This window comes from Vulpes lagopus, chromosome 8 (genome assembly GCF_018345385.1).
Source record: "Vulpes lagopus strain Blue_001 chromosome 8, ASM1834538v1, whole genome shotgun sequence".
In the NCBI taxonomy this organism is placed as follows: domain Eukaryota; kingdom Metazoa; phylum Chordata; class Mammalia; order Carnivora; family Canidae; genus Vulpes; species Vulpes lagopus.
In genome coordinates, this window is record NC_054831.1 from 55605019 (window position 1) to 55619599 (window position 14581).

The following is a 14581-nucleotide window of genomic DNA, read 5'->3' on the forward strand; positions in this document are numbered from 1 at the left end:
GTCCTTATTCTCATCTGTGTGGGAAATAAAGATGTTTCCTGGCTTCTTTTTCACCTAGTACTTCCTAGTCCCCTCTTCTATCCATCTTAAAGATTCAGAAAATAATTTTTATACTTAAGATGAATCTTGTGAGGTGGGTGGGTCCATACCAGATGGTGAGCCTTTTTGGGACTTTCTGGTGTGAGTTTCTGACTCCTGCAGTTTGCTTTCTGAGAATTTTGTTATTTTTGTGTGGAGAAGCTCCTTGGTAAATTTCACATCCCAGAATCTTTTGTTTTCCTATATAACTGTGTAACTTTGAAATGGAAAATAAAATTCTGTCAATTTTTGATCACTTAAACTGCAAATAGGAATGAAGCAAGAGTTCTTGACATATTTCTTATGAATCTGTTAATTATATCAACAACCCTTTAAAATTTGCTGGGAGACCTGATGTGAAAAGGTTTAAAAACCCAACCACAAGGTGGCTGGGTGGCTCAGTTAAGCATCTGGCTCTTGATTTCAGCTCAGGTCATGATCTCAGGGTCATGAGATTGGGCTCTGCACCCAATGGGGAGTTTGCCTGAGATTCTCTCTCTCTTCCTCTCCCTCCCTCTAAAAATAAGTAAATCTTAAAAAAAGAAGAGAACAACCAACCAAACTCTTGAGATGAATTAGACTGCTGGCTGGTTTGCCATGATCTCTGGATGTAGCCAGGGTTCCCCAAGGTTTAGTTCTGCCAAAAGAATGAAGGTAACAGTATTTACGATAACAAAATGGATCCTGTACCTAGTGAAGCATTTTCAAATGTCACTTCCAGAGTTAAGGGGCCAGAGATCCAGAATGATTGAACAATTTGAGTAGAAGTTTATTGTCAGATCTGTCCTGAGTAATTCTGTTTTCATAAGGCAATGGCCAGTTAGGTATAGTTGATCATCATCCACTGTGTTTCTTTACTATGTCTAATGCTGGTAGTCTGGAGGGAAGTGAGAAGCACCTGTTGTCATCTCAGGATAGGGACTAATATTATTTTTCTGTTACTACTTGAAGCGTTTGGCAAGGTCAGTGTGCAACTATCTCAGCATGTTTGGTGCTAATGATGAATGATTGGTTCCCTGGACCTTCAGTCTGGATTTGGAAATAGTACCATGCGCTGGCACACAGTTTACATAAGCCACTATTGTCACAAGTTTGTCAATTAATATGTGATACTGGTATCCTCATAATTGTAGCAATCGATGTTTCTAACAAGTGTTTGTCAGGTATGTCTATTTTGAACATGAGATGATGCCTTGAACTTCAGCTGTCTGAGAACAGAGAACATTTTGTCCTGTTTCTTTTCTACCCCACTATGCTTTACTCTGGAGACGTCTAGACCGACTTGGGTCAAGGGCACGTGATCACTTATTTTCATTTCTGTCTGATTTGCTCTTTACCCCCAAAACTTGGGATCCCTCACTGTGCATGTATTTACCTATTGTGGAAAGCCTTTCTCCCCTTTAATGTAGTTCAGCACGAGAAACTTAAATTTTTTTATCTGTCTCCTTGATGGTTGGGCGTTCTCATGTATTTTGGCATTCAATCTGGAATTTGTTTTTAATTAATAATTTACATAGTAGAGACTGAGTGCAGGAGCGCGAGCAGGGGGGAGGGGCAGTGGGAGAGATCCTCAAGCAGACTCCCCGCAGTGCAGAGCCTGACTCTGGGCTGGATCCCAGGACCTTTTACCCTAGGATCATGACCTGGGCCCAGATCAAGAGTTGCACGCTTAACTGACTGAGCCACACAGGTGCCCCAGGAACTCATGTTTATTTTAAAAATGCGTACATAGGTGGTATTGCCACATGGGGGGCATTCTAAGCTTTTCTGAGAGTTCATTTAAATCCTCATGACAGTCCTTGAGGTCAGTCCTGCTGTGTCAACTTTACAGATTAAAGATAGCAGCACAGAGATGTTAATTCCCAGTGGTGGAATCGGGATTTGTAGTTCTGTCTTTTGGTGTCCTACCCCAGGGCCTTTGTAAGTGCGGTTCTTTTCCTGTTCCTCCAGTTAAGGTCTGTGCTTCCCTGAAGTCAGCACTGTGGTCCCTCCACTGGAGAAGAAGCTTCCCCTGATGTTCGCATTGGCCATGCGCTCCCCTACTAATGCGCCTTTCACAGTTACAACTCTGGTTTTGCTTTCCCTACAGCTTCCTGCACTACACCCGGGGGATGAATCTGTTTGCCTTTCCCCTTGCCCGCAACTTTGCAGCCCCAGTCCTGAACAGTGCCTGGCACACGGCCAGCACCCCATCTTTGCAGAGTGAGGTGGGAAAGGGAGCAGGTGGCATTTTGAAATGCACAGGGTCTCAGACTTTGCCTCCTTCCACACTCCTTGAAATATTGTCAAGTGTGTTATGTTAAACCTGCTCGTGAAACTTGAAGGAAGTATGTTAGCATGATTGTTTTGTCTTTCAGATATTCTCCAGGGTCCTGAAGGAGGGGAAGAAGACAGCAGTAGCTGTCACCAGAAAGTTAACTATTTAGTGCATTGGGATAGGATTGCATGGCTAGAGTTATGCTTTCAGGGAATAGCAAGAAGCCAACATCTGTGGCTGGAATGGAATTTTGGGGGAAGTTGTGAGCGATAGGGCTGCAGAAAGGTTTATGTCAGATTATTACCCAGCAGCAAAATTATTAAAATTATAAAAGTAATATCAATTTTGTAAAATCTCAAGCAGTGCAGAAATGTATATGGCAAAAAAGGAAAGTAATTGTTTCCTGTTCTGGTTTCTCTTCCTAAATGGCACACTGATAGCAGTGGTGGATTGGTGGTGTAGGTGGCCCTCTGGGCTTTCTGGAAGTGTAATGAATGAGTGCCTAAATGAGGAAATCACTGGATCAAAGGGAATGCCAGCTTTCAATTGTCGTATTGTCAGTAATGTACCCCAATTTATGACTTCCCTGCTTTATTCATTTTTCCATTCTCCCAGATGCCTCTTTCAGTCTTTTCTTTCAGATGCAAACACTTCTTCCCTCCCCTCACCCTCAGCAGGTGACCATGTTTTCTAGTTTACTGAAAATACTATGGGCTGCCTCCATCCTAAAGGAGCGGCCACATGTTCCCTGTACCACATGTCCCCCATATTCAGCCTTCCTCTTCAGGGCTGCCGGTGAACCAGCCACACTTGTGTCTAATGCCATCCCTCCACTTGTGCACCAGACCCTGTTCCTCCCCATCTGCTGCAGGACAGAAGAGCAGGTCCCCCCTCCCTTGCAGTGTCAAAATTTCTTTGTAGGGATCAGTGCCATAACTACACAAATATGCTGGCCTGTTTTTTTTACCCCCCTCTTTCCTCATCTTACAAATATCTTCACTCCCCATTCCCTTACAAACATCGGTTCTCTTGGGTGAGATCGTGAGGGGTGTCTGTATTTGTGGGAGTTGTCTGTGTTTTCTATTTCTAAGATGTTTCTATTTTCAGTGCTCTTTATCTCAGCTCTTCACTCACCATGATGCCAGAATTCATAAGCTCATGTCGCTGAATCCAATGGGTGACCTCGGTCCTTCTTCCACCTGGCTTGTCGATGGCATTTGAAGTAGTGGGTTATTTGTTCTTCTTTGGCACACTTGGTTTCCTGGATATCATCTTGCTGATGGTCAGTTGCTCTTCTCCTTCACCTGCCAGGCCTCAGTCCTTGGCTCCTCTTTTATTTCTACACTCATGACCTTGAGGATCTCTTCCAGGCTCAGAGCTTTAGATACAATCCATATGCCAGTGGCTCGTAAACATAGACCTCTGGCGCAGACGGCTCTGCTGAGCTCCCGACTCCTGTATCCAGCTGCCTACTGCATCTCCGCTCAGATACCCAATAGATATCTGGAACTTAACATATTGAACACTGACCTTCCCTGTCACGCTGATGGCAACTTCAGTTAGTCTTAGAGGAGTCTTTGATTCTTTTTTTATCCCGTAACCCTCATTCAGACAGAAATCCATAACTAGCTCTGGCCTCAGAACATCTCCAGAATTGGAATACTTCTATAACTTGCACTGGCTGCCAGCTGGATGCAGGCCATCATCATCGTGTGCTTGGATCAGTGCGTTGACGCTCTGACATGCTTCTCTGCCTCTGTCCTTGCTCCCTTGCTGTCTCTTCTCAATTTAGCAGCTGGAATGATGCTTTTTAAAATATAATATCATGTTACTCCTTCACGCAGAACCCTGCAGTTGCTCTTTGCCTCTAAAGGAGAAATTAAATTCTTTGTAATATTTGTACTACAAGACCCTACATAATCTGGCCCCTGATTTCCTCTGTTATATCATTTCTTACATGTGTCCCTCTTCCTCCCTTTGCTTGAGTCACCCTGGACTCCTTGCCCTTCCTCGGATACTCCAGGCATGCTCTGTCTCTTAGAGGTTTGGGTTTTTGTATTGTCTGATCTGTCTGCCTGCAATGCTTGTCTCTCAGTTACTCACATGGCTAACTCCTTCACCTTCGAATCTTTGCTCATTTGTCACTTTCTCATTGTGGTGCACCCAGACTCCTTAATTTGTCATTGCCATAGGCCAGTGGCCCAGAGATGGATCTGTCTTACACTGCTCTACTTGTTCTTTTTTGAAAGATTTTATTTATTTAGAGAGCATGGGGTCAGGGGCAGAGGGAGTAGAGGGAGAGAATCTCAAGGAGACTCTGCACTGGGCACAGAGCCCGATGTGGGGCTCAATCTTAGGACCCTGGGATTGTGTTCTGAGCCAAAATCAAGAGTCAGAAGAAGTTCAACTGACTGAGCCTCCCAGTTGCCCCTACTTTGTCTTTCTCTGTCAGTACTTGTCACCTTCCAACATATTGTGTGGTTTACTTGTAATACTTACCATTGGTCTTCCTCCTACAGTTCCATGAAGGGGGAGGGATCTTTGTCTTTGTGGTTTACTGATAGATCCCAAACCCCTTAACCAGCATCTGGCTCATAGAACTTAAGGTGTTCAATAAATGCTGGTTGAGTGAATGAATGTTTATCCCAACAGATGACTGCTGGGCTTGTCTTCCCACACCTTTGCCAAGACTGGGCATTTATTTTTTTTTAAATTTTTAAATTTTAATTTAAGTTTTTAAATTTTTAAAAAGATTTTATTATTTATTTATTTATTCATGAGAGACACACACACACACATTGAGAGAGAGAGAGAGGCAGAGACACAGGCAGAGGGAGAAGCAGGCTCCATGCAGGGAGCCTGATGTGGGACTTGATCCCGGGTCTCCAGGATCAGGCCCTGTGGCTGAAGGTGGTGTTAAACCACTGAGCCACCCGGGCTTCCCAAGACTGGGTATTTAAAAACTTATTTATTTTTTAAAAATTATTTACTTATTTAAGTAATCTCTACACCCAATGTGGGGCTTGAAGTCATTTCCCTGAGATCAAGGGTCACGTGTTCTCTGGACTGTGCCAGCAGGTGCCCCTGGGTGTTTGCAAATTTGTTTCCTAAATTAATAAGAGGAAGTGATATGCTTTGCTTGTCTTTTCAAAATTATTTAAAATTATGTGCCAGATTGAACACTGGGGGCCATCTCATCTGCCACATCTGCCTGCTAACATGCCATTCCCCATGTTTCTGTCCTTTTATTCATCTCTTGTACTTAATATCAATGACTTGCTTGGTGCAAATAATTTTTAGCAGTTTCTCTGCAAACTTCTTTGGGTTTTCCTTTCTTTTTGATGTGTGAAAATTTTATTATAACGTCTATCATTTTCTTTCTTTCTTTCTTTCTTTCTTTCTTTCTTTCTCTCTCTCTCTCTCTCTCTCTCTCTCTCTCTCATCTCTATCTATCTAATCTATCATCTATCTATCTTTGTTAAGAAAAACATTTAACTTCAATGTGACAAAACTATTCTATGAAATCTTGCACTACTTTATATTTGATATATTTGATCCATCTCTAATTTGGGTATTAGGGTAGGGCTTCAACTCTTTTCTTTAAGGTAAGATTTTTGAGTAGGAGATCTAAATGGTGGGATTATTACAGAGGCATGGGCAGAAATGAAGTTACATCCTAGGTATGCCACTTGCAGGGCTAAATGTATTTCCTCCTGTAAAAGGAAGGTAGTAATGGAACCTGCTTATGAAGAGCAGTAGGTGAGGTATCCTTGCAAAGCACTTACCTTAGCTTGGTAAGTATTAGGTGGGATTATTATTACTAGGACTTGCACCTGGTAATAATTATTACTATTACTTTAGGAAGTTTTTTAGTTGGTGATAGGAAGGAAAGATTAAGGAGGGGAGAGAAAAGGGAAGAAATAGACATAATTTTTAAAAATGAGTTTTTTTAGGCAAGTTGCAAACTGTAGAGAGTTTGACTATGACTAAAGGACTATGGGGACCTTTCTTTACCTACAGTTAAAATTATTATCCTTACCTGGTGGCTATTTTTTTAAATTACCTGGGTGGCTCAGTTCGTTAAGCGGTGGACTGTTGATTTTGGCTCAAGTCATGATCTCAGGGTGGTGAGACTGAGCCCTGTGTTGGACTCTGGGCTCATCAGGGAGTCTACTTGAGATTCTCTTCCTCTGCCCCTCTCCATGCTTGTATATTCTCTCTCTCTCTCTCTCTCTCTCTCTCTCTCTCTCTCTAAGCTAAATAAAGAAATCTTTAAAAAAAAGTGAACATCCAAAGTCCAGTGACTTGAGTAATCTTATTGAGTAATGAAATCTCAATCCCAGATGATAATAACTCATAATAATCTTCTGATTAATACATTATATCTTTGAGTGAATTGTTTATTCAATGTGGTTACATTCCCTTGTGGATTAGGTCAATGTTGTCTACCTCCACTAAACCTTTATCAAATCACTGGCCTGTTATAGAACGTGTATTTTATATTAAGATAATAGGATTAGTATAGAATTGTGACTTTAGTTTTACAAAATTACTCTTCTAAGAAAAAGTCGCAGGACAACCTGAAGTTGCTAAGGCATAGAAGTAAATCAATCTGTATGTAGAATCCTACCACAGACCCTCTGTCACTTCTGTTGCCTGGGGCTCAAAAAGCCTCAAGAACATACTCGTAACCATAAGTTGTTGGAGGTGGGGAGTAAGTATTTAGGTTTTTATCTTTGAGGAAAATGATAGATGTTTATCTTTCAGTGTAGTGAGGCTACAGAGAAGCCAGCTGTGGTACATTTTAACTTCAGATGAATCAGTGAAGTTAAATTAAGATCGTGGTCTATATATGCAATGGCTTAATGGACTGGCTTGCAGAATGAGCAATTAAGTCTGTATTCAGGTATTCTCATTAGTATATTTTTTATGATTTCAGACAGCCAGCATTTGCCATCTAACATCCCTTGGGAAGGGCAGAGTAGAGTACAATATTTACTTCCTAAAGAGCAGGCATCAGTGACCTGTTTAAAAATCTTAAAACACCTGTGCGTCTCTCTGAAGTTAGCTTCTCGGCTATAAACACCTCCCTTAGCTCTGAAAGTTTTGCTTTTTGTACTTTGTATTTTCCCAGTTTTGGGTTTTTGTTTTTGTTTTTGTATTTTTTTTTGTTTTAAACAGCACTCTATTTCTATCATCTTTTATAGACACTAGGCATTTTTGTGGAGGTTGAAGTTGAGAGAGCTCTCTTTGGTTAGACATGAGTGTTCTTCGTTTGTCGCCTTTGAACTGAGAACTGTCACTTAGTTAACATCCTCTAACTGAGCTGTTGGGTCCAGGCTTCACATACTGTCAACATAGGCACACATTGTAAATGCAAGCCTTTGATGTAATACTTTTCTCTTTCAAAATCCGTATTAGTAAAATCTTACCTTCACGAAGTACAGATTAAATGTTTTTCATTGTGTCCCCACTGCTAAGCAACAGATAGCTGCTCCAGAATAAAAACAGAAAAACCACGTCCCTCCTCCCTGACAGAGGAGAACGTCGTTGCCCTGCACACACGCGCATATCCGCCCACACTGAAATCTATGTGTAGAAGATTGGGCCGGGTATCAGTTTATTGCCTCTCTGCTCCACATCCATATTTTCCTGCCTGCCCTGTGAAAGTTCAGCAGGGCCCTTTAAGTATTCTGTGCAGCTGGCATGATGCTGAGCGTCCTCAGGGGAGGTCACCACTGGCACACTACGAGAGGAAGAGGTTCCTTGTTTTGGAGTGTGTCACTTCTTTCTGTTCCTCCCGTGGGATCGGCAGCAGCACATGTGGGAAGCATTGCATGGTACCTACCCCCTTTGAGTTCTGGTGACACCCGGGTGGACAGCTTCCTCTTGAGTTTCAGCTACCCCTCTAAAGGAGAGTTCTTGGTGGGTCTCTCAGGCACCCCGGAAGTCACCTTCCCAGTCTTGCATAGCCAACACCCCAAGGAGGGGTGTTCTGTTTGTCAGTCCCTTTCACACTTTTCTGCCCACCTTCAGGGATTATTTTGGCTTTCCTGTCCTGGCTGTGGTTTCCAGCCACCCAGGCTCTACCCACTTCTAACCTTGCAAAGCATTTCCAGCTTGACAGTCCCAGCCATGGTTCTCTGCCCACCTGTACCCTGGAGGGGGGTTTCCTCCTGGCCTAGTGACAGTGGGCAAGCTATGGCCGAGGGAAACCCATCCTTCTGCTGGGTTGTAATTGCACCACCTCTATGGAGCTAAGAGTCCTAGTCCTGGGGAGGGAGCTCCTCTTCCACAATTTTTCCCTTTAGGGTGATCTCCTTCAGCCACAGGTATCCTAGGTAAAGATTATGGCTTTACCACTTCATAGATAATCCTCTGTTATATATTTATATTAAACTTTGCTGCTTCAAATTATGGCACAGCTCTTGTTTCTGGATTGGACCATGACTGAGGCAAACATACAAAGCCGAAACTAGGGTTTGAGTACTTCCCAGTGTTTTCTTCAGCTTTACAGAATTTTAGTGTCTTTCAAAAATCTATACATTTACATGATTATTGCTGCCTTTCCTTCTTGGGTGTCCTTCATGCTCTATGCACCCTTCCAGGCCCTATGTTCCTTCCTTCCAACCCCAACTCACATCCCGCCAGTACTAGCATAACCTTCCTTGACCTTTACTGATGGCTCCCTCCTTGAAATTGCTATAATTATTGTACGTGCTAATCCACTGAGCCTTGTTGTGTTTTAGTTTTGCTGTTGTTACCTTCTCGTCTTTCAGTATATAAAGTCCTTAATACAAAAATATTGCCTTTTTTCTGCTGGAACATTATTAGGAGATAATTTTTTCATGTGTGTCTTTGACCGTGTCTTGTATCCTGTGCACCCAAATATGAGGGGGTTTCCTTTCCACTATTAAAATGATCTCTGAGAGAAGAGAGATGGCTTATAGTCAAGCCTTTACAAAATTTCTTATAGACCCTTTTATTTGTTATTGACTTACACAAACATGTGTTGATTGGAGAAGCCCTAGCTAGTCTCATATAACCCAAATTTCTATCTTTGGAGTCATGGGGATATCATTTGACAGGGTTGTTGTTGTTGTTTTTAAGATATAAGGAAGTTTAAAGTAGATTTAGTTAATATTTCTTGTAGAGGGGTCAAAAACCTCACACCTGCAAATACTAGAGACACTTAGAGTGTAGTTAAGTGGTTTTGTTGTGGAGATAAAAACCATAGAGCTGTAGAACAGATGCAAAAGCAACCAGCTTTACCCAGATTCTTAGTGAAGGCATCTCCCACGCATTCAAAAAAGTGTTATAGGTAAAATTAGAAGTGAAGGTGATCTCTTCCAATTCCAAATTCCACAAGTGGTACTCGTGATAAAGTCATTATGAAGAATTTAAATAAAATGCATGAAATATGGAAGTGGGCAAAACCCAAGTATCTAAATTATTATACTTGTAACTCCAAGACCACAACCTGAGCTGAGACCTAGCGTCAGCCACTCACCTGGCTGTACCACCCAGTTGCCCCAAAGAGGAGACATTATAAATAAGATTAATTTCTCTTTGGGCATATATAATACATATTCTATGTTACCCAAAGTGTAAGATCTTTGGAGTAGAGTGGTGGCATATTCTATACCGACCTGTATAGAGGAACTAATGTAGTTCTCCAAATGGGAGAACTCATAAATGCTGATCTTAGGAATGTAGACTTTATTTTTCATTTTTTAAAAGATTTTATTTATTCACAAGAGACACACACACACACAGGCAGAGACACAGGCAGAGGGAGAAGGCAGGCTCCATGCAGGGAACCCGACATGGGACTCGATCCCGGGTCCCCAGGGTCAGGCCCTGGGCTGAAGGCGGTGCTAAACCGCTGAGCCACCCGGGCTGCCCAGGAATGTAGACTTTAAAGATGTAACTTGGGTGCAATTCTTTGCTGGAACCTTCCCTGATGTCTTCTTCCTTCTTTAGAGGAATTGCCTCACCACACAGTCTAACCCCGCTCTGCACTTCCTAACAGACCTGTCTGTGCTTGCCCTCTACACTGTTAAGTCCTGGGATGGCAATCATGTCTGATTTGTCTTAGACTTTTAGGTAGGTACCATAATGAGGTACTGGAATGAAGCGCACATGATTTTGAACAACGACAGAGGAGTGCCATCCCGGTAGTTGCTCAGATTTAGGTAAAATTAAGTAGATTTAGGTAGATATAGGGAAGATTGTTCAAGATATCCCTTATTATCTAAACTCTAATTACTTGCTCTCTGATTTCAAAGACCCAAAAAATTTGGATTTGGTAGTGGTATTCACTATTAGAACTCTGGGAAGTGCATAGAAAAAGCCCCCGTCGGAACAGGGACCTGGTTTTAAGCATGGACTGAGATGGTATCTGGGGCCTCTCTGATGCATTGGAGTGGGAGTGATTGCCCATGTTTCCTGCATTGAGGCCGCTCGCCCCGCCCTCCAAACCCTTCTCAGCCTCTCTTTCATTTCTTGTTGGTGCTGTCCTGTCTCTTCTGGCTTTGGTGTGGCTACCAGATGTGGGAGCTGAAGGGAAGTGACTGCTGTCATCACTAGGGTGCCAAACTAGGGTGGCATATAAATTAGAACTGCATGATGCTAAGAAAACCCAGAAAACTCTGGTTTATGAGCTACTGCTAACAGAGAAATTATTATTTTAATGTAAACATGATATGGTTTATTCCCACAAAAAAGTTAAGCAGTACTTGGGTAAAGTTAACACTTTCCATATGTAAAAGACTAGGGTGGTTTTATTTCTGAGTATGGTATTGTGTCCAGTGGAATGTGTAGCTAAGCTGTTGTTTTGACTTTGTACCGTTGCAATGGGGTTTCCATACCAGAGGAGACATATTAAAAAAAGAAGAACATAATTTTAAAATTTTTTTTATCAAATGCCTCTTTTGTGCCAGCCACAGGGCTGTGTGCCTTGTTCCCTTGCATTCTTATAACAATCATATTTACCACAATTTCTCCTTTGCTTTAACTGTATTTTGAGATAGCCGTGGATTCATGTGTTGGAAGACGTAATACAGATCCTGTGTATGCTTGAGCCTGCTTCCTCCAATGGTGACATCTTGCGTAGCTATGGTAACCACAGTGGGTACATTGTCACTGATGTAGTCCCTTAGCCTTCTTCAGATCTTACCTGTATTATATGCACGCACTTGTGTATTTTTCCTGTCCAGTTTTATCACATGTGCAGAGTACCATTTCTTTTTCAATATATGAAGGAAAGAAGGCTGAGGTAAGTTATGTGAGATAACTGAAGTATAGACCTGGTTTGAATCTAGGTCTGTTTCACTCAGACATTTTATTTTTCAATAATAGTAGTGGTGGGCGCTCCTGGGTGGTGCAGTGGGTTGAGTGTCTGTCTGACTTTTGGTCTCAGCTCTGGCCATGATCACAGGATCATGACTTTGAACTTTGCGTCAAGCTCCATGCTGAGGTGTGGAGTCTGCTTAAGATTCTGTCTCCCTCTGCCCCTGTCCCCTGCCTCTCTGTAAAATGAATTAATCTTAAAAAAGTAATAGTCATGATGAATATCAGTAATAATAACAACAATGGCTGAAGTTCACTGAGTTACATATGAAACAGACTATTTACCATGTGCTGGGGCTGTTCTAATATATTACCTCGTTTAACCCGCCGCCCCAAGAACTATACCTCATAAATTATATTATAGTTGAATTAGTATCATTAATTGAACTAATCATATTTCCAAGCAACAAGGAATTACATTTACTGCTCCTGAAATTACTAATAAAATAGTGGAATTCTACCTCCTTTTTACATAATTTTCAATTTGAACCTCTGGCCTTAACCACTGATCTTGGCAATTGTTGTTACTTTAAAGGTGTTTGTATATGTGTATGTATAAAGTGAGACCTGTATTATTATACACCTTAAAAATATTTTTACAAAATTATAAATAAAAGCTAGTTTTGACATGATGCCAAGTTTTTAAGGGAATAAATATAAACCATCAAGAATACTTAAGAATGTAATAGGGAGACATTTTTTCCCCCTAAAGTATTATAGATCTTTTTGGCCCACATGCAGTCCCAGGAATGTTTGAGTTTAATGTCTCAAGTTACAGATCCAGCTTTCCAAGGGAAAGCAAACGCATTTGGTTGTGAATGATCACTGATTATCAGAATATGATAATGCTTTAGGAAGATAATGGATATACTAATCAGCAGGTCATAATTTATGATTCTTTGCTAGTTAAATATCTTGTAAAGCTGTCCCTGTGATGAACAGCAGCACTTACTCAGGGCAGGAATAACAACAATCTTGTGTGTTGTAGATCCCAGGAGGTCTCAGTGCTCTTGGAGACAGCAGACAGAAATAAAAGGAATTTTGTCCTTTTTACCTCATGTAATCCCACTGGAAAGTGAAATGTGTGCTGAGAGTTGATACTGACTTCTGCTAGGTCACCTCCCTGAAGAGGCCCCGGGCAGGCACTGTCGCAACAGTTCTTGGACAGGAGTCTGACGGCCCCCTAAGGAGGTGGAGGGTTTCTGCAACAGGCTACTGATGAAACAGGGCGCTACTGTCTAGCCCCAGGAAGCTTCTAGTGAGGAGGGCCTCGAGGAACCTGCACCCTTTTCCTTAACTCTTTGAGAGGGTGTCGCATACGCCCAGATTGGAGTTAAAGGTAAACTCAGTTCTGTGTAGCTTGTGGTGGTTGTTTTTGAAAAATGAGCAGCTACAAGAAAGCAACAGTATGTATGGCTTCATAGGTCTTAGCTTTTTAGAACTTGAATTTGGATGTAGATAATGCAAATGTTTTTGAAGCTATATATTATTAGGAACTCTTTGGAAACCACAAAACCTTTTTAATGGACCACTCTATCAATTTTCTGCTCCTCTAAGGAAGTTTTTCCTATTCATGACTCATTTTGCTCTTTGGCTAACACAGGGAAATGTAGTAACGATTAAGTTAAGGAATGTATGCTGTTTTCTTCTTCCTCTGAAAGCTTGTACACATTTTCTGTCTCGGGTTGTGTCCACTTGGATGCCTGGAGAATGTCGACAACCGAAAGGTTAGGCTAGCCTGTTGATGCATACCTGTTTGGGCTTTAAAAATGAAAAAGGTTCCTTGGCTTCCTCGGAGAAGTGTTCTCCTTGACGGCCCAGAATACAGATCCAGTAAAAACGATATGTTCCAGCCATCCTTCACACACACCTTAAGCGAAATTAATGAGATCACTCTACGATTACACTTTGTGTTTTATTTTCACTTTCTAGGTCTGTATGAGCTGTTGGCTGCTTTGCCAGGCCAGCTGCAGCCACATGTGGACAGCCAGGAAGACCTGACCTTCCTCTGGGATATGTTTGGTGAGAAGAGCTTGCATTCACTGGTAAAGGTAAAACCATGCTGATGTTAGATTCTCTTTGTGGAAAAACATATGGAAAAATATTTTGAGCCTGTCTAGTAAACCAGAGATCAAATTGTTGCTGTCTGCAAACAAAACTGCCTTGTTCCATTTCCCTGATGGGTGTGGAAGTTATTAAAGATTCTACCAAAAATACCTAGATGATTTCCCTTAATGGTGGTGATCTGGCTGTGTGCACTAATGCAGCCAACGTGTGCCTGCCCTTGTTTAGAAGAAGAATATGAAATAGTAGCAGGAAGGTTTAGACTCCTTATGGTCAACATTCATGAGCTGGAATTTAACTTAAGTAAATAAATGTTCACAGCAAAAATTAGAAGGAATATATTTTCTGAGGTTAAGGATGGCAGCAGTTCAGTAGCCACATTAATTTAAAATAATTTCCTTTAACAAAGTCAACTGAAATTCGAGCAAGCTCTTTTTTTATTTTTGGCACAAGGCCATTGAAATGGTATTTTGTGTATAAATACACTGAAGTTAAAAATGAATAAAAACAGTTTCTGGAGATGGTTCTGGTAAAGCATCATGCCATGGAAATGGTCAGCCACCAGAAATGAGATCTTGCCACACAGCAATGCTGGGAGTGATCAGAACTCTTAAAATAGTAAAATGAGATCAAGAAGCTTAGTTTTGCTTCTGGAAATATGAATTGCATTTTTTTTCATTTAACTCAAGCTGAAAAAAAATTGTGAGTCTTTCTTACTTGAGTCTGTAGGAAATTGATACCTGTGGTGCCTTAGCTCTATCTGCACCAAAACCAAACTCAGGTGAATTTGTTATGGTTGTCTGTCATGAGAGAAGGATGTTACTGATGTAT

At 41.5% G+C, this 14581-nt stretch overlaps 1 protein-coding gene across 5 annotated transcripts in view; it reads left to right on the plus strand.

The window, feature by feature from the left end:
• Positions 1-14581, plus strand: part of MPP7 (membrane palmitoylated protein 7) — a 307829-nt gene that overhangs the window by 108381 nt on the left and 184867 nt on the right. For all 5 annotated transcript variants that reach the window (XM_041767665.1, XM_041767662.1, XM_041767666.1 and 2 more), the window contains one exon: positions 13619-13737. In XM_041767665.1, coding sequence (XP_041623599.1) covers positions 13619-13737 — 119 coding nt within the window. The remainder of the gene's footprint in view (positions 1-13618; positions 13738-14581) is intronic.